The sequence below is a fragment of the Cebus imitator genome, unplaced genomic scaffold (genome assembly GCF_001604975.1).
Source record: "Cebus imitator isolate Cc_AM_T3 unplaced genomic scaffold, Cebus_imitator-1.0 Scaffold286, whole genome shotgun sequence".
Lineage (NCBI taxonomy): Eukaryota > Metazoa > Chordata > Mammalia > Primates > Cebidae > Cebus > Cebus imitator.
This window is the reverse complement of record NW_016107601.1, coordinates 790,142-812,544: the sequence shown is the minus strand read 5'-3', so window position 1 is coordinate 812,544 and position 22,403 is coordinate 790,142. Positions and strand designations below refer to the sequence as shown.

At 49.5% G+C, this 22,403-nt stretch overlaps 1 protein-coding gene across 1 annotated transcript in view; it reads right to left on the bottom strand.

Moving 5' to 3' along the window:
* CAPN13 (calpain 13) overlaps positions 1-22,403 on the bottom strand; it is an 86,080-nt gene that overhangs the window by 29,440 nt on the left and 34,237 nt on the right. Inside the window, exons 5-10 of the mRNA XM_017501943.2 lie at positions 19,461-19,597; positions 12,275-12,449; positions 11,210-11,284; positions 5,894-5,985; positions 2,110-2,184; positions 877-1,022 (exon numbers count right to left, since the gene is read on the bottom strand). Coding sequence (XP_017357432.1) covers positions 877-1,022; positions 2,110-2,184; positions 5,894-5,985; positions 11,210-11,284; positions 12,275-12,449; positions 19,461-19,597 — 700 coding nt within the window. The remainder of the gene's footprint in view (positions 1-876; positions 1,023-2,109; positions 2,185-5,893; positions 5,986-11,209; positions 11,285-12,274; positions 12,450-19,460; positions 19,598-22,403) is intronic.

Below are 22,403 nucleotides of genomic sequence, written 5' to 3'. Positions count from 1 at the left end.
AGAGGAACACCCTGGGGTATGGGCTCATTCAAGCAAACCATCTCGACAGGCAGGTGCCCAGAGGAAGGGATGCATACACATCCCTGGGTGCAAACACACAACAAACACACTCACACTCACAAATGTGTTGTTTATGCAGCCTCTTTTGTCAAGGATGCATAAGTACACTCTGGTTCCTCGTCACAGGGAACTATTTCACTCATTAATGCCACAAACAGGGAATGGGAGGTACAGGGAGGGAATGTGACGTTCCCAAGGTCATGATCAGCAAGATTCATCTCAGGGGAACCCAAAGATGGGCTCAGAGGCACCTACCCATGGGACTTCAGCAGGGATACACTGGCCAAGACAGGGCAGGGATAGTCTCCCCTGTGTCTGGGTGGTGCTCTCTAGGCTCAAGGACAGACAGGTATGACTAATTTCACTGCTGAATGTTGGGGAGGCTGAGGACAGGATGACCAATTATGTTTCTAGCATCTCAAGGCCAGTATGTGGCAAAGACAAGGGTCTAACCTAGGCCCCAGCTCTTTTCCTGTGTTCTTTCTGCAGCCCTCCCCCTTTCCCTGGACGTTTACTGGAGGGTGGTGAGCCTGCTGTCCTCCCAGGAAGTAGGAGGGGGTTAGTGGAAGGATAGTGGCACAGCGTGGAGGGCTGGAGAAGAGTCACATCAGAGAGTCTCCTGGCCCCTGCCAGCAATCCCATTACTAGGTATCCTTGGAGAAGCAGTCACTGTCCCTTCATGCTGACAAACTCTTGTCCTTTCAGCTTCAGGCTCATGGCCCAGAATCAGGGGCCAGAGAGAGCTGAAGCCACAGAAGGGCTGCGCTGGGCAGCCAGCCTCCAGTCGGGCAGTGTGACCACCGGCGTCATCATTACCTGCAGTGTTTCCTAGAATCACTTGCTTCCTAAACATTATTTGGGACCATCCTTCGTGAAGCTTGTTTCCACGGTCCAGGGTGATTGGAATTTGGCTACATACATACATGGTGGAGAATTTCTGCTGGAAATCTTGACATGACATCCTATTAAAAACAGATATACATCACTCAGTGACCAGTGGTTGTGTCCCCAGGGTGGGTTTCCTATGACTTTACAGCATAGCCACTGTCCTGCCCAGAGACCAATGTCTGATTCTGGCTCATTCACCATCAAGCACCCTTCTGTCTTTTCAGTCCTTCTGCTCCAGGGGCTGGGAGGGCAAGGGCACAGTCAAGTTCTGGGGCCTGCCTGTCACCTGGCAGAAGCTTTATCATTAGCTGCCATCTCCTTAACTCATTGATCCAATGGTGAGCCCTTGTATGGCCAGTGGGACAACTGCCAGTCTCTGTCTGCTCTGGGTCCTCTAAGATGCTAGGAAAATTGCTTTTCCCCTAGGGCATTTTGCCAAATTTATTGTTGAGGTCTTTATCAGCCTAAAATGGGTTCCACACCTAAAATCCCACCAACTACTGTGATTAAACCAGAGCTACTGGGCAGGATTTCCTTATAATTTATATTTGTCCCTCTGATTCTTAACTATTTAGATACAGGCTCCTTTCTACACATGCTAATTTTCATTGAAACACATTACTCAGTAAACCAGGCAACCCTCTGAGAAATGTATATGTCATGTTCTGAGATGTGATCATATGGCCGAGAATGTGTTTTCAAAACATCTAGTCCTGTATGCCTTCTGGGTGATGAAGCCAATGTCTCACCCAGAGCTCCAGAGTCTGCGTCCTGCTGCTGTTTTTGAGGCCACACTAGACAAAACTGGGGAGCTTGAGGGTCCCAGCAAGATGGTACAGAAAATATGGGCGTGATAACCATGCATACTAGCCTCCAGGAAACCACAGATTTTAAACCTTTGGTGCCAATATTCTCTTTTACTATTAAAATGTCCTGGAAAGTTCAGCATTTATTAACTGAAATAACTTTCCCACCAAGAGGGAGCCCACAATAATTTTCCATCCAAAGTTTTTGTGTCTTGGTAGAGAAAACAGTCTCCCTCTAAACAGTTCTCTGCAAAGCTATTTTCTATCTTAATAAATGTTTAGGGAAAAGGGTAGGGATTGAAGACTTGGGCAATAGTTAAAGATTTAAAACACCATGTATAAGAAGGGTAAATACCAAAACTCTCCATCTCTCTGCTTCTTATGTAGCTGGCTTTTCCGTGCATCACGGGTTTCCTCCCACTCCTGAGACCTGAGCGTGGAAACACAAACCACAGGGTGAGATTTTCCAGTGCATTTTATCTCAACCATGTGTGGGTCAACAGGGACCTTCTGCACATGCCACCATTAGTTCCTGGGGAGCACATGGCAAGTGTCATGTCATTCTTCCTAGGACAGGACCCAGTTATTCTCTACATGTTGACAACTTCCAAAGATCTGTCCCCAGCCTGGTCTTCTTTCCTGAGGTCTAGATGGACCTATGCTGCAGTCCATCCCACATCGCCACTAGAGTCCCATGGTGACCCCAAATCAGGCTGTCCCTGACCGTTGTCATCCTCTGCCACCTATTGCCTGAGCAAGAACACGAGGAGTCCCTCTCTCACACCTCCACATCCAAACAATCATCAAATAGCATTCATTTATTGATCCTACCTCTTAAATCCCCCTCAAAGCCATGTACTTATTTCTATCCCTCCTGCTGTTATCCTAGTTCAGGCTACCTGCCCTTCCCTCTGGATATTCACCCGGTCTCCCTGAACTCGGTTCTGCCCACTTTCCCATCCGTTTCCCACACTGACATCGAAATGATCTTTCTACAATGTGAACTTGATTGTATGATTTCCCTGCTTAAAACATATCAGTGGTTCCATATTATTCTCAAGGTGAAGCTCAAACTCCTTAAAGAACAGGAGGCCTCTTTGAAGTTCAAACTCCTTAAAGAGGCCTCTGCCACCCTCTTTGTTGTTACCAGTTTCTTACTTCCCCAACTTACCCCCAGTCTGTTCTCCAGCAATAGTATCTTCGTTTTCTTAATACCCCTCCCGTACCCCAACGTTCACCCTGATGCTCCCTGCACCTGACACCCTCTTCCTCCTCTCAGTTCTGTAACCTGCTCATGCTCATCTTTCCTCTTAAAGGGCACTGCCTCTGGGAAGCCCTACTTGTCCCCCAACTGCCCCCTGCTACATGTCTTTTGAGTTTCCATTGCCCGCTGTGTTACTATTACTTTGTGTATCGGTTGCTATGTCTCACTAGACTTGCAGAGTCATGAGATTCCTGAGCCTGGCTGGCCATCCTATCATCACAGGTGTTTCACCCATGCCTTGGCATGTACTAGGTGGGTGCAAAAGTAATTGCATGCCTAATAGCATACAGTAATTTTTTTGTTTGCTTAATTAATTAATGCTGCCCACTTTGTTGAAACGATGTGTTCCAGAAGCCAGTCCTTGGGTCTCTGGTGAGGCAGAGACCCTCACAGGCAGAAGGGAGCAGCTGCCCCTTCTTCAACCCACTCCTTAGAGGGGAGGCATGCTTGTAGGCAATGGGTTTCAGAGGCACAAAAGAGAAAAGGTCTCAAAGAGACCTTTCTCATGGATGAGCTTGCACGGGGAGCCCGGGTCCCCTCTGTGCTAGGACAGCAAGGTAGGGACCACCACTCAGGCTTCCAGCTGCAGGCTGAGGCAGTCAGATGTGTTATTGTAAAATGGCAATTTTATAATTAAGTGATAATTACATTTTCTGCAGTGTGTAAGGGAGAACAAATGTAGTGTAAATCAATACACTATCGATTCATGCAAGTTTGCCTTTAAGTGTATGTGACTGAAATTTCAATTATGGCTAAGATTAGACCATCCAGCACTCTCCGTCCATCTCCATTCGTAAAAACTAGGGAAGAAATTGACCATCTGCTTGGAGACAGTGGTTATGCAGTCGCCGTCACTTCCTTCCAGCGTGGTTTCTGGTACAAAGTGGTGACCCTCCGCAGTCAGCCAAGGTAAAATATGTGATCCAACAGAGCAAGTGCTGCTAGATCCGTCTCCCCCAGTCCCTCCTCTGCACACATCACAGCCCTGTTCAAAAGTCTTCATTTATGCCCATGCCTGTAGGGGATAAATGCAGACTTCTGGCATCAGGCTCTCCCGTGCTGGCTCCCAGTACTCTCTCTCCCAGCTTCCTCTGCCTCAGGCCGGCTTGCTGGCCCTGAATAGACAATCGATGTTCCCAGCTGGGTGCCATAGCCTATGTGCCCCCCTCCTATCTAGTGATCTCTTCTGAAGTGACTCATACTTTCTCCACCACAAGGCCAACTTAAGTTCAATCCCATCCATGAAGCTTGGTCTGAACATGCCAGCCCATGGGAAGCTTCTTTTCCCCGAACCCTGGTGTCCCTTGTTGCTTTCACTGGTCATTTGATGTTTAGCACGGGAAAAGTAGGCAAAATATCAATTGTGACTGTATTGCCTCTTCTGCTACCCTAGGGAATCTGTCATTGCCATTTGCCTTCCCTCTACTTCTAGCCCAACAGGCAGCCTCAAATCAGGGACACTGGCTGATCCTGTCACCCTCTGGGTCATATTTGGCAACTTGGGGTGATGACTAGGAAGGAGAACTGGAAAAGGCCAGAGGTTATAGGATTTATATTGGAAAGGGCAAAGGATACTCCCCGGAAGGGAAAAAGAATAGAGGCGAGAGAGGAGAAAGGAGAGGGGTTTGGCTGCCTGATTCTCCCGGGGGTATCTGAGGTCACAGCCAGGTTTTTTCTAGGAATTCACTGTGCTATTGCCTCCCTTATTCCATCTCCACTTTCCTAGCCCTCCATCCCAATCACACCTTCATCCCACATTGGCTGAGTGCCCAGGGGTGCCAGGGTCGTGGGGGGTCACAGCAGTCCTGCCACAGCTTAGCCTGGGGTGTCAGGCCTAGAACTGGCTGGCTCTGCATTTGCCTTCCAGAATGCACCGTCCTCACTGTACTGATTTCACTGTGTGCTGGGCCTGTTCTCCTATTTGTCTGAACACGTTGCACTTCTTTTCAGATCGTGTTCCCCATCCCCAGCCCCACTGGCAACAATGCAGCAGCTATTGTGTCACTACACTTTTCACGGATGGACAAAAACCCCTGGAGGAATGAGACCAGGCTGAGCCTCACTGGCTGCCCCCAGAGGAGCAAGCAACCTGTTGTGGCCCCTCTGTCTTCTCAGGACCACTGTCTCTTTCACAATAAGCAAAGGGCTGGGGGCCTAGGGGTCCACACCTCTGGTAGCTGGGAAATGCTAGCCCAGTTCCTTGGGGAAAGCACTGACCACACAGCTGGGCCCCACCAAGGGACGTCTTAGCTCCTGTCCCCCCTGCTCTAAATGTGGGCAGGCACAGCTTTATAATTTGCATCCCAGGCACCGGGTACACATGGGCATCTGGAGCAGTAGTGAAAGACTGGTGAGCTGAGTAGATTGAGATCCTTTTGTCAGCTTCCCCAAATGCCCCCAGATAGGAAGTCTTGTCCACCCTGAAGATATGACATGTTCAGGATCAGAATCCTATGGGACCCCTCCAAAGCATGAAGTTCCTTCTCTCTATCTATCTCTCTTTGTCAATTAGGGGCTTGGCTCCAGCCTGCCCTGTCTTCCGCCACTTGTACTAATTCTGGGAATGTGCGTTCCCTGCTGTAGACTGTAACCTTCTTGAGAAAGGACACTGGGTCTTGTCATCCGTATATACCTCACAGCACCCACTAAACACAGTGCACTTAGTACAGGGTGTATGCAGCAGGTGCCTCATGGATGCTTGGCAGGTGGCATCACAGAAGCATGAGATGGACGGATAGCCCTGCGTAGGTGAGAGAGAGCCGGACAGGCCTGTGGTGAGACGCACAGCAGGCGAGACAGTCCCTCTCTCATGGGCAGGAGGCTCTACCGAAACCAAGCTCTTTGAAGGATGGAGAGAGGTTTCCAGAAGCCGTACCCATCACTCCAGCGTCCTTTCCATTCGTCCCCGCCCCAGCCCCAGGGGTTCCACAGGGAGATAATTTCTTCCAAGCCCCTTCTGTATTGAATCTGTAAAGAAAACAGAAAAGGAAACTGTCAGGGCTCTCCAGCAAAAGTCAGCAGAAAGGGGGATGAATGCAGCTGCTTTTTACCTCCAAGGACCAATTTAACTTCTGACCTCATTTGGCTGCAGCCAGAAAAAAATGGAAAGGGAAAAAAAATCAATGTCTCTGCTGCATGCACAGCGTTGGAATGAGATAGACGAGGAAATGGCCCCTCATTCTGCCCAGCCCCTCACAAGGGCAGATGCAACTTTATCATTCTCTAAGACTGAGTCCCAGAACCTGAGTGAGTTGAGATTTAATAGCAGACAAATAGCAGGGGATGTCGCTTCTGGCTGCAGAGGAGAACTTTATGGGTCTCCAGCCTCCTCCAAGCCCTGTCATGGACAGCATCTCTGTTCCACAGACCCAGCCTGCTTCTCTGCCAGCAGCCCAGTGGGAGCTATGGTGCAGTCTTGACAGCACTGTCATGAGTGAGGAGGATAGCGGAGGCAGATTTGAGCAAGGCTGAGTTGGCCGGGGAACTAAGAGAGCTGATGCTAGCCCTCCCGGTCCTGCATCCCTGAGCTGATGAGACACCTCCGTCTGAGAGAAGATGGCCAACGATGGCCTGAACCTACCTGCCCACCCTCCCTCCCTTTCTCCCTTCTTTTCTTCCTTCCCTCCTTCCCTCCTTCCTTCCTTCCCTCCTTTCCTCCCTCCTTCCCTCTTTCTCTCCCTTTCTTTCTTCCCTCCCTTCTTCCTTCACTTCCTTCCTACCCTCCTTCTTTCCCTTGCTCCCTCTCATCTGCCCTTCCTTCTTCCATTCCTTTCCTTCCCTCCCTTTATTTTTGCCTCCTTTATTCCCTTTTTCCCTCCCTTCCTTCCTTCCTCCCTCCCTTCCTTCCTCTCTTCCTCCCTTCTTCCCGCCATCTCTTCCTTCCTCCTTCTCCTTCCTTCTCACCTTCTTTCCTCCCTCCCTCCTTTTTATCCTCCCTTCATCCCTCATTTCCCTCCTTCTTTACCCCCTGCCTTCCCTCTTCTCTCCCTCCATCCTTTCCTCCTTCCTTTCTTCTCTCCTCGCCCCCCTGTCTGGGGAAACTCATCATCACTCACTTCAGATGAGGAACCCTTTGCTCCCTCACACCACTTAAGCCAGAGGGCAGGACTGTGGGAAAGTGACAGGAACACAGCAGCTAACCCTTGAACCTGCTTCCCTGGGAGCAGCAGCCGTCAGCATGGCGAGAGGAATTAAAATTTGATTGAGCTGTAGCTGTGAGATCGATCTGTGCTAATATTGTCTGAGGAGACAGAGGCCCAGAGGGGTGAGGAAAGGGGCGAACTTGCTCCATGATTCTTGGTCAGAGGAGAAGGACAACACTCTGAATACAATAGTCAATCGCTGTATGGAAGAGAAGCCACAAGTGGAGGCAGGGCTCAGAGCTAGGGGCCGCCTAACGTGCACTAAGGAAGCAGCATCAGGGAAGCTAAGCAACTTTCTCAAGACCGCTGAGACAATGGCGGAGGCAGAATTCCCATCCAGCCATGGTAAGTTTCCAAAGCCCTGACTCCTAGTTTTGGAATTGGGCATGAGTAAAAGTCCATTTTCAGATGTGGCTGTGACCTTGGCCTTGACTGTAACCCTTGAGCCGCCTGGTCAGTGTCTGCGCTCACCAGCAGGGCACTGCTGTGTTGGAGCACCACAGTCACAGCCAGGCCCAGGAGCCCGGCTCAGATAAGCCACTTTTCTGTTGCTTCCCTTGTCTGCCCTGCCCTCTGGCCAGTGCTTCAGAAGAAGGGGCTCGCACTTGCAGTGCCTCCAAGAGGCACAAACCCAGGTTTCCCACCCCTGTCAGCCCTACCCCGAGACACCCCAGGTCTGGCACAGTTTATTTCCTGAGCAGGGACACAGGAAATGATCGCCTGGTGTCCCAAACAGCTTAATGAGCCACCTCAGTGCCTCATAATACTCAGAGGCTCCCATGGGCATGGGGGAGAAAAGCAGCCTGCGATTCAAAGGGGCTGAAAGCAGGGCAAAATGAGGCATGCAGATAAACACTCACCCCTTTGCCCAGGGGAATCGCTGACTGAGCTAGGTGCATAATAAAAAATGCCAATTTCTTTTATCTTCCTGTCTATGTCCTGCCTAGAGGGAGGATGAGCAGATTAAAAAGCATACCACATTTATGGGCTGGTTTAATCTTAGAGCTTTTGGTTCAGAGTTATAACCTCCTCTCTCTAGAGGAGGAATTTTTAACCAAGTAAAGTTCTTGGGCCCTTGTGTCCCTCCTTTATGACAGTGACCTATTGGTGCTTACATGGGCCTTTCTCTGGGGGAGCAGGGGATACATTTGAGGCCAAGGCCATGGCTACACCTAAGAATGGGCCAACCAAGGGCTTCTACACTCCCTGGCTGCTGACTGTTTCCCTGACCCTGCTCAATGCTCAGAAAGGGTGCTACTGGGCAGGAGGTGGCCCAAATTATCTTCCCAGCAGTAGTGCTTCCTGAAATGAATTATCCCAAATGCCAGTTCCATTGGCCATTAAGTCATTCCTAGCAAAAATGGTTTTGTGGCTAATGATACAATAAAATCCAGCAGTGCTTGCACTGTTCATACAGGCCTCTTGGAGCCTTTAAAATGCGAATGTACACTGTGAATCTCCAAGAAGGGGATACAGTGAGTTGCATTTTCCAAATGTACTTGGAAACCCATTTTCACAGAGTCTAGTGCTTCTTAGAACATGTTCTGGGAAGTGTCAGCTACATGGAATGGGGGAGCAGGGATGGATTACACGGGACATTCGGTCTTGATCACCTGTCTTCCCAGGTGAGGTGTTCTGTTCAGACCATTCAGTGTATTATTAAAACAACTCCAAGTGTACACTATGGGGTCACAAATGTTCGGGCTGTGGGTGTCATGATCAGGAGCCCAAACAGCAGCTGAGCCCGCACTTGGACTCCCGAGTTCCCCTCTGTCACCCTAGGTGTTGACATAGCTGCTCTGCAACCCAGCAGTCACTGCCATCTCCACAGCCACCCTCTGTGGGGATGCATGCTCCAAGGTCTTCTGGACCTCTGGGTACATGAGTCCCTTCTCCCCTGTGTTCAGAGGAGAAACAAAGGCTATCTCTATGTATAAAAAGGATCTTGTCCAAGAATGCCAAATATACTGCAAAGGTACCATGAATTCCTCATCTCATGCCTCAAATAGATAGTACTAATTGATCAAGCCTCTCTTTCCATGAATCTGGAAGTGCCAAGGTCTTGTCAACACAGTAATCCAGGCAGGACTGGCAACTAATCAAAGTTGACACACAAAATAAAACCTACTCCCAGATTTGTCCAGATCTGAGACCGGGGGCCTGGGCATTCATATGTACCCAGATATGATGATGGTATTGGCTGCCCACATTGAGAATTCAGTGAAGGGCCTGAGAGGGTGGGGCAATGGGAATGGAGTCTAGTTCAGAGGAAAGGAGTCTAGAGGTGTTGTGACTGGGAGCTCTCCTGGCATAGGTGGATTAGGGGAAGCTCTTCCTTGCTTTGGACATGTCTTTTGAGCTCCTCACATATAGCCTATGATGGGGGATCAGCAATGTCATCTGTCACAGGCCAAGGGTGAATGCGTTCATTGACCCAGCAGTCACTGCCATGTCCGCAGCCAGCCTCTGCAGGGACTCATGCTCCATGGCTATCTGGATCTCTGGGTACATGGGTCCCTTCTCTTCTTGTGTTTGGAGGAGAAACAAAGGCTATCTCAATGTATGAAAAAGATCTTGCCCAAGAATGCCAAATACATTGCAAAGGTACCATGACTTCCTCACCTCATGCCTCAAATAGATAGTACTAATTGATCATGGCTCTCTTTCCATGAATCTGGAAGTGCTGAGGTCAATTTTGGACAACTACCTATTGTCCAAAAAGCATTCATTAGAGACAGGAGATATTGTCTTGGTTTTGTGATTGGGACACCGATCAAAACATGAAACAATGGAACAACTGGCCTCAGGTCCATAGACAAGAGAGACAGGTGGCTAGAGAGAGGAAGGATGTGGGGAAGGAGGAGAGGCAGGGCAAGTATGGGAAAGCCACACATAGAGCCTGATGCTCTTCAGTCCTGGGCCCATAAAGCACTGGGAGAAATGATGAGCCCTAAAGTTTGGAACTTGGTCTCTTAGGGCTTAGAAGACATTATTAGACCTCAAGTGTTGTGGGAAATACAGAGACCAGGGACACACTTGCAGGAAACCATCCCATGGCCAGGAAGTGCTGTCACCACACTTGTGGTGACAAGTGTAGAAGGACACGAAAGAGACATAGTAACCAGACCAGCTATCTCCCAGTTGCCATCTGTCTAACCTCATGAAAGACATCTCTCCTATCTGGCCTCAGCTTCTTTATGAATGGAGGTTGGACTTCAGTAGTGTTTTCCAGGCCAAATTATACTGCACATAGTGATCACATACATTTTCTCCAGCCAAAGTCAATTCTTCTACTGAGGAGAAAGATTGTCCTCCAGCGCCAGCCTCCCCCTCTTCCATGAAAATAAAGTTTTATCTGGGCATATGGGGCCAAGCTAGACAGTGTGTGTCCCAGCCTCCCTTGGCCTTGGTGTGGCCATATAATCAACCAAGACTAATGGGATATGAGAGAAATGATGCATGCCTCTTCCAGTTCATGCCTTCTATATGGATGCATGAGTGTCTGCCGGTCTCTTTCTCTCCCCTGGCTGGGAGATGAGGGATTAGAGCAGCTGTCTTGGGCTCATGGGTGGAAGGCCCATGTGGAGGATGGCAGAGCCACCTACTAGCCCTGGCATCACCTGCTTACCTGAGAGAGAAACGAATTTTGTCTTAAGTCCCTATATTTTGGAGTGTCTTTGTTACAACAATTTAGCTTGCATGTAACAAAACCCCTATCAGGGCAAAACGTCCCCCCCGGAAGTCAATCGGGTAGTTCATTCTACCTCCTTTGGGGCTAATCTCCCAGTCTGGATAGACACTCAGAGCTGTCTGAGATCAGCAACAGGACAGCAAGATCTTGTGGGTTCCCAGGAAAGTCGACAACAGGAGTCAGAACTTCTGAATGAACAGAAGGAGCTGTCCATGGTGCATAACACCATGGGGGCAAGGGTGATAAATCCTCACTTCATCTATGTTGGGCTTGCATGGATTCTGGCCCCTGTTGAGAGGAACAAGAACACTGAGGCAGAGGCCAGGGGAGAGTTGGACAGGCCAGCAGCCAGTCTTACCTGCTCGGCCCCAGTCACGGTGTAGGCGTGCAGACTCACCAGCCCATTCTCCATCACCTCTGCTGTATCTGTTAGCTTCAAAGCAGAAAAGCAGACCAATCATTAAACATCTATAGATTCTTCAAAGAAATAGAAAAACATGGTCCAAACAGCAGCTGAGTCATCTGTGCCCCACTGACTCACTTGGGAATGGTGTATAGCCTGGAACTCTTCTAGAGTGGCAGAGTTGGAAGGCCATTGGTGTCTGAGGCCCCAGGGATTTCATGCCTCAGGGAACCACCCCCATGAGTGATGGAACCCCATGGAGTCCCAAGGACCTGGGTTGCTCTCTCCACCAACCACACATCATCAGTGAGACTCTGCACAAATATGTCTGCTGGGACATTTGCAGGAGTCAGGAATCACTTGACTCCCACATTCTGAGTAATTGGAGTTTAAAGTGCAACTTGGGTTTCTGGTGGCATTTTGTATCAGCGATGTGGCTCAAAGCCCACATGTTTCAAGATGAAGGAAGCATCCCGTGGATAAAAACCAGATATCTCAGAATAGACTCAAATAATTTGGAGGATCACCCAAGCTTTACAAAATGGGTCATGCTGCCCTTGGGTGCTGCCATTAGAGTTAGTGAGCATCAGAGGGCCCCGGGGGACTCCATGTAAACTTAAGGCAAAATACAAAGGAGCGACCCCCAGCAGCGGGAGCTGCAGTGGCCTTCTCCTGGGTGTAGTAGAGACCACTGGTTTCTCTGGAGCTGTAGAAGCAGGTCCAGGCTCTGAAGGCAGTAGTATTGGAGGTGCTGTCCAGCCACTTATGAGCTGTGTGATGGTGAGTACCTTAGGTAGTCTCTGTGAGCCCGCTTCTTCTTCTGTGAAGTGAATTCTGCAATCTCTGTCTTGGAGAAAGGCTACTGTAGGGTCCAATGAGGTGACCCGGGTAAAGCATGCTATTAGTGTTCGTTAATGGTGGCAGCTTGCCATATCCTCCTCAGGTGAATGGGCTCCTGGCTGAGCATTCCTGGCTGAGGAAAGGCTTGAACTGGTGCAAAAGTGCTCCCCATTGACTTACCCCTTTTGGAGTGGCACAGGTTATCAGGGAGCCTGCCTTGATCGCTGTCTTCACTGCCATCACCAGGTCCGCAGGGGAGGAGTACAGGTGGATGTTGGTGATCACGCCTCCTGTGAGGTCCACCAAGCCATCCTCGAGGTAGCCATAGTGCAGGTCAGAATAGGATCCGAGCAGCCTGGGAAGGGAATGGCAGTTGAACCATCATGGTGCCTTTGGTGTGATGCTCAGGGAGGGGAGCTTGTGCACTGACCCTCTGCCTATTTTCCAGGTGAGTGGCTGCCTCATCCACTCCTGATCATGGCCATCCACCTCGCATTTGCCTGGATGGAGATTCTAACACTGTCTGCCACTGTGGGGGCTCCTACTTTCCTCTGTATCTTCCTCCCCTGGTCCCCCAAGCCTGCACAGTCCTGTAAGTGGCAGCACTGACTAGAGGCTGGGTGTGCGTGTGCTAGAGCCACAGGCCAGGGGTCGAACCCCACCTTTGCCACAGTTTTGGCTGCTTGACCTTGGGAACATTAATGAGCCTCATGGGGCTATGTTTCACACAATGCCTGGCACGTGGCCATCCCTTAATGAGTACTGGATTTTATGATGATGAGTATCTCCTGCTTCTCATTCAGTTTAACAGCAATGTGAAGTACTGACTGTGGGCCAGGGACTATGAGAGGCATGTGTTTAAAGACCCCATTCCTCACAGCCTTACCCTGATGCTGGTGGTGGATATTGCCAGCCTCTGTTCTGACTCTACAAACCCTGATCCAGAATTCCCATTCCCAGAGTTACCCACTCACCCCCAGATCATCAGGGAGATCATCGGCTTAACTGAAGGTAACATAGGTAAGAATGAGTCTTGTGTAACATGCCCCAAAAGCTTAAAACCCTTGCTCCCTTCTCCAAAGCATCTCTTCCTACCACCCCACCTCCACCCCCACCTATGGCATTTCGGTTTCTGGGGAGATGGGCAGGGCCAGATCCAAGAAGCCTAATGCTCCCCAGGAGTGAGGGTGGCCTGATCAATCACAGTGGAACCTCTTATGCAGGGGCCGGACAGTGAGATTTGTTTTGAGAACTTCAGCTTCCATCCATGGGGTAAACTGGAAGGGTTTCATGGAATCTTGAAATTTAGGCAGGGCAAGCCCACAAAGGAAATGGAACTGAGGTCAGATCAGGCAGGAGACCCTGGCATCAAAGCCACCCAGCAGAAGCCACATTCACTGCTGCCTCTGTCACTTGGGCTTCTTGCCAGGGACCTATGAGGTCCTGTCCCTAGTGGGCAGGCAGAGGCAGAGCCCTCCACAGGGTGGTAAGCAGTGGAGGAAGTCCTTGCGCACCTTTAGTTCTGGTAATGCAAAATCACACAGGGATCAGGGCCTGGGTCCATTCTGCTGCTCCCTCCAACTGGGTCTTCCACCCTGGATAAGACCCTTCCCCCTCCCTGCACTTGGCTTTTCAACTGGAAGCTGCAGGGTGGACTGGATCAGCTCTCAACATTCCTTTCTCATTCTTTTCACCTCTGACATTCTCTCCTCCTGGGGATCACACAGAATTCCAGGATATTCACTTCAGCAAATACACAGTAAGCAGTGACTATCAGCAGGACATTGCCCCAGGCATGAATGCTTAGAAGGAATGGCTTAGAAAGCCTTTTGTTAAAGAAAATGGAGGATTCCCAGAACAGAGGGGCATTCTACAGGAGCCACCACATGACGGATTCATCTTGACCTGTTTTAAAACTATTCCTAAATCTTATCCTCCTGCTCTCCCTCTCTCTGACCCAGGGTCTAGACTTTTATCTCTGGAGCATTTGCTCAGTCAACTGTAGAGCCTTCTTTGGTGGTGAGTGTGCCTGGTGGGGACTGAGCTGTGCACTCCCTCGTTGTCCCATGTGGGTTCTGGCTTCTGTTCCAACTACACAGGTGTGGCTGAGGGTGCCGGAAATTCACAAGGACTGGGGTTTGGGAACCCATTCTCCACCAGTGTGACCTCCTGCCCTTTGCAACAGCCCTTTCCTGGTGATATGCTCAGGGCGCCTTTCCTGACTTCGAACAGGGCTGTGCTAAAGAACAGCTTTCTGGCTGGGCACAGTGGCTCACACCTGTAATCCCAGCAGTCTGGGGGTCTGAGGTGGGGGGATTATCTGAGGTTGGGAGTTCAAGACCAGCCTGGCCAACATGGTGAAACCCTGTCTCTACTAAAAATACAAAAATTAGCTGGGCATAGCTGCACAAGCCTGTAATCTCAGCTACTCGGGAGGCTGAGACAGGAGAATTGGTTGAGCCCAGGAGACGGAGGTTGAAGTGATCCAAGTTTGTGCCACTGTACCCCAGCCTGGCCAACAGAGCGAGACTCTGTTTCAAAAAATAAATAAATAAGTAAAAAGAACAGTACTCTAGAAAAGACGCGATGGGGCCTGGCCCCTCCCTCACTTCATTGTCTCACTGCCCGTGGGCCCTGTCTGATGTTCTGCACCCACAGCATCTGGCAGTCACCTCAGAGTCATCCAACACAACCAAAGGCACTCCCGGTGTCTTCTGAAGCCTTCTCTCACCATGTATCCACAATGCCCATGAAACCTGTTCCAGCAGCAGTTGGGTATTTTGACAAGGAGCTATCTTTCTGCTTTCCAAACATGAGCTTACAGATCCTGCTGACTTTCAGGAACACATCAACTATTCTTAGCCCCTTTTGCTGACAGAAAATAGAAAGGAGAGCGAGAGAGAGAGAGAGAGAGAGAGAGAGAGAGAGAGAGAGAGAGAGAGAGAGAGGGAGAGAGAGAGAGAGAGAGAGAGAGAGAGAGAGAGAGAATTGTGTTCACCACAGCCGCCACTATTCCTCGTCACCTGAACCAGGAATTCTGAGACAGCATTGTCCCCATCCCTCTGCTTCAGCCTCATTTGGGGAAATGTCTTTCTGCCCAGCAATCATATGAAAGACGGAAGAATTCAGATAGAGCTGGAGTGGACGCTGAGATGCTGCAGAGATTCTATAAAGGATGGTAAGCAGCCTGCCAGCTCTCGTCCCTCAATCTCCCTCTATTTCATGACCTCTGGAGAAAACAAAACCCCTAAATACAGTTTTCATTTGACTTGACCAATTAATTTCCAGAATCCCCAGCAGCAAGGGGAGTAGAAAATTTGGAGCCCATGTGTTTACTGGGATGTTGCCTGCACCCTCGGAGGGAAGAGGTCCCTCTCCATCTGGACAGATGGGCTCTCTGCGTTTGGGCTGTGGTACTCGTGTGCCAGACGCTAAGCTCCATAAGCAGCAAAAAGATAAATCCTTTTCCTGTAGGATTGACAGTGTCAGGGATGGGGGGAAGGCATGGGAAATAGTGACTGGGGAAAACAGTTCTCACCGCATCCTCATCTGAGGGTGATCTTGGGCCAGACATTTCACCTCGCTGAGACTCAGTTTCAGCTTTCAAAGAAGGTGGGATTTGATGCTGACAGATGTCCCTTCTGGCTCTGACACACTATATTCTACGTGATTCACCCCTGCATTTTAGAGCTTCCTTTTTTTGGACAGTGAGGGATGGGGAATCTTTTAAACGGCTTTCATAGTTTGAGAGATTTTATCCTCTGCTAGTTATCTTTAAGCAGTGGAATGAGGAGGCCAGGTCTACATTCCTATTTCTTTTCAAGTTGAGTGATTGCCTTTAGGTCATCTGTTAACAAAATGGGGTCAAAGTCATCATTTCATTCTGCAAGTTTTCTAATTCTCCCAGGGAACCACTGGTCTCCCCCTTTTACATAAGGATAAAACGAGGCCCTGAAGAGATGAAGGCTGAATTCGTATTGAAAAGATAATGGAACGGCAGTGTTTGCGTAAGTAGCTTAGAAGTGAATTAACCTCCCAAACGTGGATTATTTCAACAACCTTGGCTGTTATCTGGGCTTCATTCTCAAATGCTAATGAGCACCTCTTCCTGACGTTTGAAATGAGCAAAAACTTTAGTTTTTCACAAGTGTGCCCCAAAAAGAAAGAATGCACAAAAAGAGGTGTTGAGGCACCTCGCTGTTTGGACTGTGACATCAAGGAGGACAGGGACTGGGGTGGACTGTGGTGCTATCACCACCTCTAGGGCCCAGGACTGCACTCAGCAAGGCTGCGGAATGGACGGGGGAGATAATGATATCCCCTGGCCAGGTGAGTAAAGACCCAGCAGACCCAGTGGAACTAGGTGTAGCTGCCATCTCATCACAATTCGGAGGCTCAGCTTCTCCATTTGTCGGCTGAGAGGCTGGTTAGGATGTCTCCAGAATTTTCTGGATCTATGATGCTCTCTACTCATTTTCTACTCAAGGGTGTGTTCCTCTCTGCTTTCATCTGCTGGCAATGATCCCCAGCTCTGACATTTCCCTCGTCCCTTGCAGTGCTTGCCTCACACACAGTCCCTTCTGAGAGCAAGTGTCCCCTCCCCAGCTCCTGCCCTTTTGTAGCCACTTGACCCAGGTCATGGCTGATTGGACCTATGGGGTCCTGACCCAAGCTTGACCAATAAGACTCCGACTCTCTGGATTAGAATCAGGTACTGGGCAGGGAATCAGCTGGAAAGCGGCAGAAGGTAAAGACAGAGGCATGAGGCCGGGAGGTCTGATGAGGTGTTCAGAGGAGGTGAGGTCCTGAAAAAGGCTGAGCGAGGAGGCACCAGAAGAAGATACACCACAAAGACAGGAGGCTGGGTGGGAGGAGGAGGAGTAGGCCAGCTGCAGACAGAAGCAAAGCAGAGCAGAGCAGAGACCACAGCAGCCGCAGCCAAACCAATGCCAGGGCCTTTCTCTAGTCCCCGAGAGCCACCCCCATGAGAGTCTCTGTCCTTGGGCCTCTGCATGCTTTCCTGTCCTATTTCCAGGTGCCCCACCTTCCCCCTCCATAATATTACTGCAAGGTCTTGTTCTTTTTTTTCTTTTGTTTGTTTCATTCCATTTCATGAACTTTCTCTCTTTTTTCTTTTCTTCCTTCTTTCCTTTTATTTGAGATGGAGTCTTGCTCTGTCACACAGCCTGGAGTGCAATGGCGCAGTCTCAGCTCACTGCAACCTCTGTCTCCCGGATTCAAGTGACCCTCCTGAGTAGCTGGGGTTACAGGTGCATGCCACCACACCCAACTAATTTTTGTATATTTAGTAGAGTTTCACCATGTTGGTCAGGCTGCTCTCAAACTCCTGACCTTGTGATCTGCCCGCCTTGGCTTCCCAAAGTGCTGGGATTACAGGCATGAACCACCGCACCTGACCCTTTCCTTCCTTTTATTCACATTCTTTTTCTCCTGCACCCCAAGAAAAGCATTTTAGGATGCTTAATGTGCAACTTTTGTTTGTATGTGTTCTTGTGAAACGAGAATTGCAGGGCACAGAGTTTCCATTTCCATAAATAACTGTGCAAGGGGTTGCTCAGTGCCTGTCACCTCACTTGCAAAAGTTAGAAAGCTGGAGAATGCCAAGTATTCACCAGGATGTGGAGATCCAGGAGCCCCCAAGCAGCACAGGGGGGAGTGTGTACACAGGCAGCCTCTGAAGGACAACCTGACAATACTTATCTTGGCTACATGCACGTCTCACACCTACTAAGGAGACTTCTAGGGGTCCCCAAGGACCCTGCCTCTAAGGACTGTCCTGGTCACAGCAAACAGATGGGATCTGCGGTTTCTGACTGCTGTGTGGCTCTCTATGGAGTGTGCCCACCCTATTGTACCCACTGACCTCAGTGATGGACACTCCACACTTTCCTCATGGCAGTCAAGTCATCCTCAGGTGTGTCCCCCTAGAGGCTCCCTGGAGTGTCCTTATCGGGGTGAGATGTGTGTGTAGCCAAGCTAAGTATTGCTGGATTGTCCTTCAGAAGGCTGCCTGGGTGCACACTCCCTCCCACGCTACTTGAGGGTCCTGGATCCCCACATGCTGGAGAGCACTTGGCATCCTCCAGATTCTAACTGTTGCAGTCTCATAGCAGGAGAGGGATGTGTCATTACTCTTCGTGTTTATATTGTGTGGATTATGAAAAGTTTGAGCCCATCTTCACCTGCGTGGGTGTTCAGGACAGTGCCCCCTTCTTCACACACACACATGCACTCCCCCCCACAGTCCTGCACACATCCTACTTGAGTCAGTCTGAGAGCGTCTGTCCCAGTGCCAAGCACAGTGCCTGGCATATGGTTAAATGCTCAATAAACATCTGTTGAATAAAAGCAACCCAAAGAATCTAAGTACAACAAGTGAATTGGGATGTGTATATGGTCTTAAGCTTGTCAGCACTCAAAGGCGGCCCCTAAGTCATGGTATTTTGATCATATGAGAATGCGCAGCCGGGCGCGGTGGCTCAAGCCTGTAATCCCAGCACTTTGGGAGGCCGAGGCGGGTGGATCACGAGGTCAAGAGATCGAGACCATCCTGGTCAACATGGTGAAACCCCGTCTCTACTAAAAATACAAAAAATTAGAAAAATAGCCGGGCATGGTGGTGCGTGCCTGTAATCCCAGCTACTCAGGAGGCTGAGGCAGGAGAATTGCCTGAACCCAGGAGGCGGAGGTTGCGGTGAGCCGAGATCGCGCCATTGCACTCCGGCCTGGGTAACATGAGTGAAACTCCATCTCAAAAAAAAAAAAGAGAGAATGCGCATGTCCTGCCCCACCTCCAGACATAGATGTCATCTCAAAGCAGCTACACTGGGTGCCCAACTGCCTGGACCACCCCGATGATGGCTTCATTTGAGTCACTCCCATTGCTGGAGATGCCACCTCCCACCTACCGCCTTTCCCGTTGTTGAAATCCTACCCATCTTTTGAGGCCTCACTCAAATGCCACCTCCTCCACATAGCCTCAGCCTGACTTTCTGTGAGTCAGAGAGCCAGGATTGTTTACTCTCTCATCAGACTTTGACTTTGATATTATTTAATACATTTCTTTGGGTCCTGATACCAGCCTTGCAATAATATCATTGTCAGTGCATTTCTCTGTCCAGCCCCTGCCCTGCCCACCCTTCACTATGTGCCCGTGGGACCCTCCTGATGGCCCCAACACTGACCTTTGCGTGTGGCGATTGTTTATGGAGGATTCCCAGCCAGGTGGCGAAGGCTGCAATGCTCCAAGGGGGACTGTTCACATTCAGGATAGCTGCTGAGAGCCACCGGGTAGGTGGGACCAGCACTGAAACTCTGGGCTGATGGGCAGTGGGGTCGTACTTACTTGGCATAGGCTTTCTCCAGCAGGCAGGGCCAGAACTCTTGGTTGTGGTGGACAGGGCGCACAAAGAGGCATTGATCTCCCTGGACGGGCAGGCGGTCATCAATCACCACTTCCACCCACTGGCCACATTGCCAGAACTGGAAGAGAGCCAAGCATATGCTTTACAAGAGTTGAGGCGGGAGGGAGCTCCTGGATCCTCCAACCTAAGCCAAAAGTTGCCACATGACCTCTGCAATGCAATAACTAACTCTATCCAGAACAAAATCCCAGCCGAGGTTGCCGGGCAGGAGATAGGCGTGTCACCTCCACTGGCAGATGGAGGAAATGAGTCACAGACCAAGTTGATCCGAAAAGATATAGGCAGAGAAGAAGCAGACTTGAGTTCTAGCTTCACTTTGGCCTCACTTTGGCAAGTCCTTTGTGAGCGTCAGTGACACACATGAGACTCTCTAGGTACTTCTTGTGCACAAAATGGCAATAGGGAAGCAATACTGACAACAGTGGGGAGTGGTAGGCACAGGGCTAGCATGAGAGGGGCAGAGCCTGCAGGAGCCGAGGGTTTGAGGGATCAGGCAGGATTTAAGAACTTGGCAGGATGACAGGGAAGGTATCCCAGACAGCGGGCACACTGTGGGTAAAGGCCTGGGGACAATGACACAGATGGCTCAGGAGGACTGAGCAGTGACAGCCTTCCTCTGGCCCTCCTCTTCTCCCGTCAAGCTGGCCCTCCTCTTCTCCCATCAAGCTGGCCCTGCCACTATAGCAGCAGAGAGGAAACTGGCTGGCGTTGCTACTGCTAAGAGCACAAATGAACCAGATGTTCCTTTCCAAAACAGACTGTTTTAATCTTTACCATTCAGCTCTAAATGGTTCACCCGGGGACATGGCCAAATGAGGAGAATTCATAACAAAGCCAGCTTTTTGGATTCTCTTCACTGGCCTCCCCTGTGTAGGAGAAGCAGGAGGGCTTCCGGCTTCAGCCCTGAGCTTTGGCAAAGGCGAATTTTCACTAGGTGGACTCCATGGAAAGCTGGGTGGATGGGCTCTCTCATCCACTTGGCCTTTTCCACAGCTGGATGTCCCAGATGTTGGGCTGTTGCATCCAGCCGAGGATGCAGTTTCAGAACAGAGATGGAGATTGAGACAGATAGTAAGACAAAGCAAAGATGTTTTTATAGTAGCTAATGAGGCAGTGCACTATGGCGGGTCCTCCACAGCTGTAGACTTTTGTTCCTATTGCAGTGAGCAGCAAAATGTGTCAGCAGTGAGGTTGAGAGGCAACAGGGATGTTTTCAGGAGGGTGATCACAAAATGCATCCGAAGCACTGAGGGAAGCTAATCCCAATCCTCAGAAGACAGTACCAAAAGGACAATCTGGATTTTGTGACTAATTGGATAGCAGCATATAGTAGACAGCAGTCAGTCGATGGAACTGTACTTGAGTGCTGGTCTTGCCTCTTATTTTTCAAGCAACAGGTGTTGAACCAGATGCTTAATTCTTTGGGACACAGTTTTCTCATCTGTCAAATGATGGTAAGAGTAAGAGCTGCCTAATAGGTTGTGATTAGGATCAGATAAGATCACAAAAGATGAGATTGTGAAAACAAGATTGCAGTTATGAGAGTAGAGATTCTTTCAGAGGCTATTTGGTTCAGCACCTAGGACAATGCCTGGCACACAGTAGGACATTAAGAATGAGTAAGTCCTGGCTTGAACGAACTTCTCTGGTTAGTTCATCTTAAAAATAACTCTTACCCATACCTTCCCACACCAGTAATGCTGACCAAGCTTGCCTCCCCTATACAAGGGGGACATCAGGCAAGTTTGCCACTCTCAGAGAAGATGAAAAGGGCCTGACTGTTGGTCAAGAAGGAGGCCACCACCTGCATTTCCTGGTCCATGCCTCTAGGTGGGGAGGGCTGGCATTTGGATCCTATCTTTACCTTCCAAGAACCATGCTGGAGGCCATTTTGCCACCACCCAGTGATCTGACAGGGAAACCAGGGCGTTTTAGGGGCAAAGCATCTGGGGTGGCTGGGCACTGGGTAACTTTTGGAGAGCAGTAACCAAGCTTGCAGCAATGAGAAAAGATCTACAGAGAGCAGTGCACTGCAGCTGCTTCTGGGGAACTGTGTGACTTTCTTCACCACCCAAAAGGGCAGACTGTGTCTTGCCTGAGCCTTGAGTTGTCTTAACCACCTAAGTAGCTCCACCAATGCTGGTGCTCTGGGATGAGCCGAGACACAGCTCAATCCTGGATCCTCTAGCTCACTCCTTGGTGTGGTCCTTGGACCAGCAGCAGTAGCATCACCTGCCTGACAGAAGACCAAATATGCAAATAGTTGAATGTAAGGAGGTGAGAACAGGATAAAGGAAGGGCCCAGAAATAACAGAGGGAAACTTAGTAGAGTGGAAGGATGGAGGTCTTCAGATTGAAAAAGATTACTGAATTCTCAACAGGTGCATATATAGATATATTCCAGAGAAATTTCTGAACCCCAAGGAGAGAGAGCACTTCTTATAGACTTGCAGTTGGAGAGACCATGTTGTATGCAAAGAAGTATTCAAAGTCCAGAGAATAGATTAACAGGACATTTTTCTTCGCAGGGTCGGAAGCTACAAGACAATGAAACAATGTTTACAGACGTTTCAGGAAAAGAAACATGATCCAAGAATCCTAAACCTAACCGAAATATCATTCTTAAGTGAGAGCAAAGGAAAACCTCTCATGTATTCTGAGGGAATTATTCAAGGAAATTCTATCTAACAAAGGTTTAATTAGAACAATAATCTTAAGGAGAAACGGGTGGGAAAAACAGTGGTAGGTGATGAGTTTTAAATATGTTTATGAGAAACACACCTTTAACAAAGTGAACATGAAATTAATAATAAAGAGAGGAACAAAAATATTACAAGGAAATCGACATAACAGGAAGCTAAAGT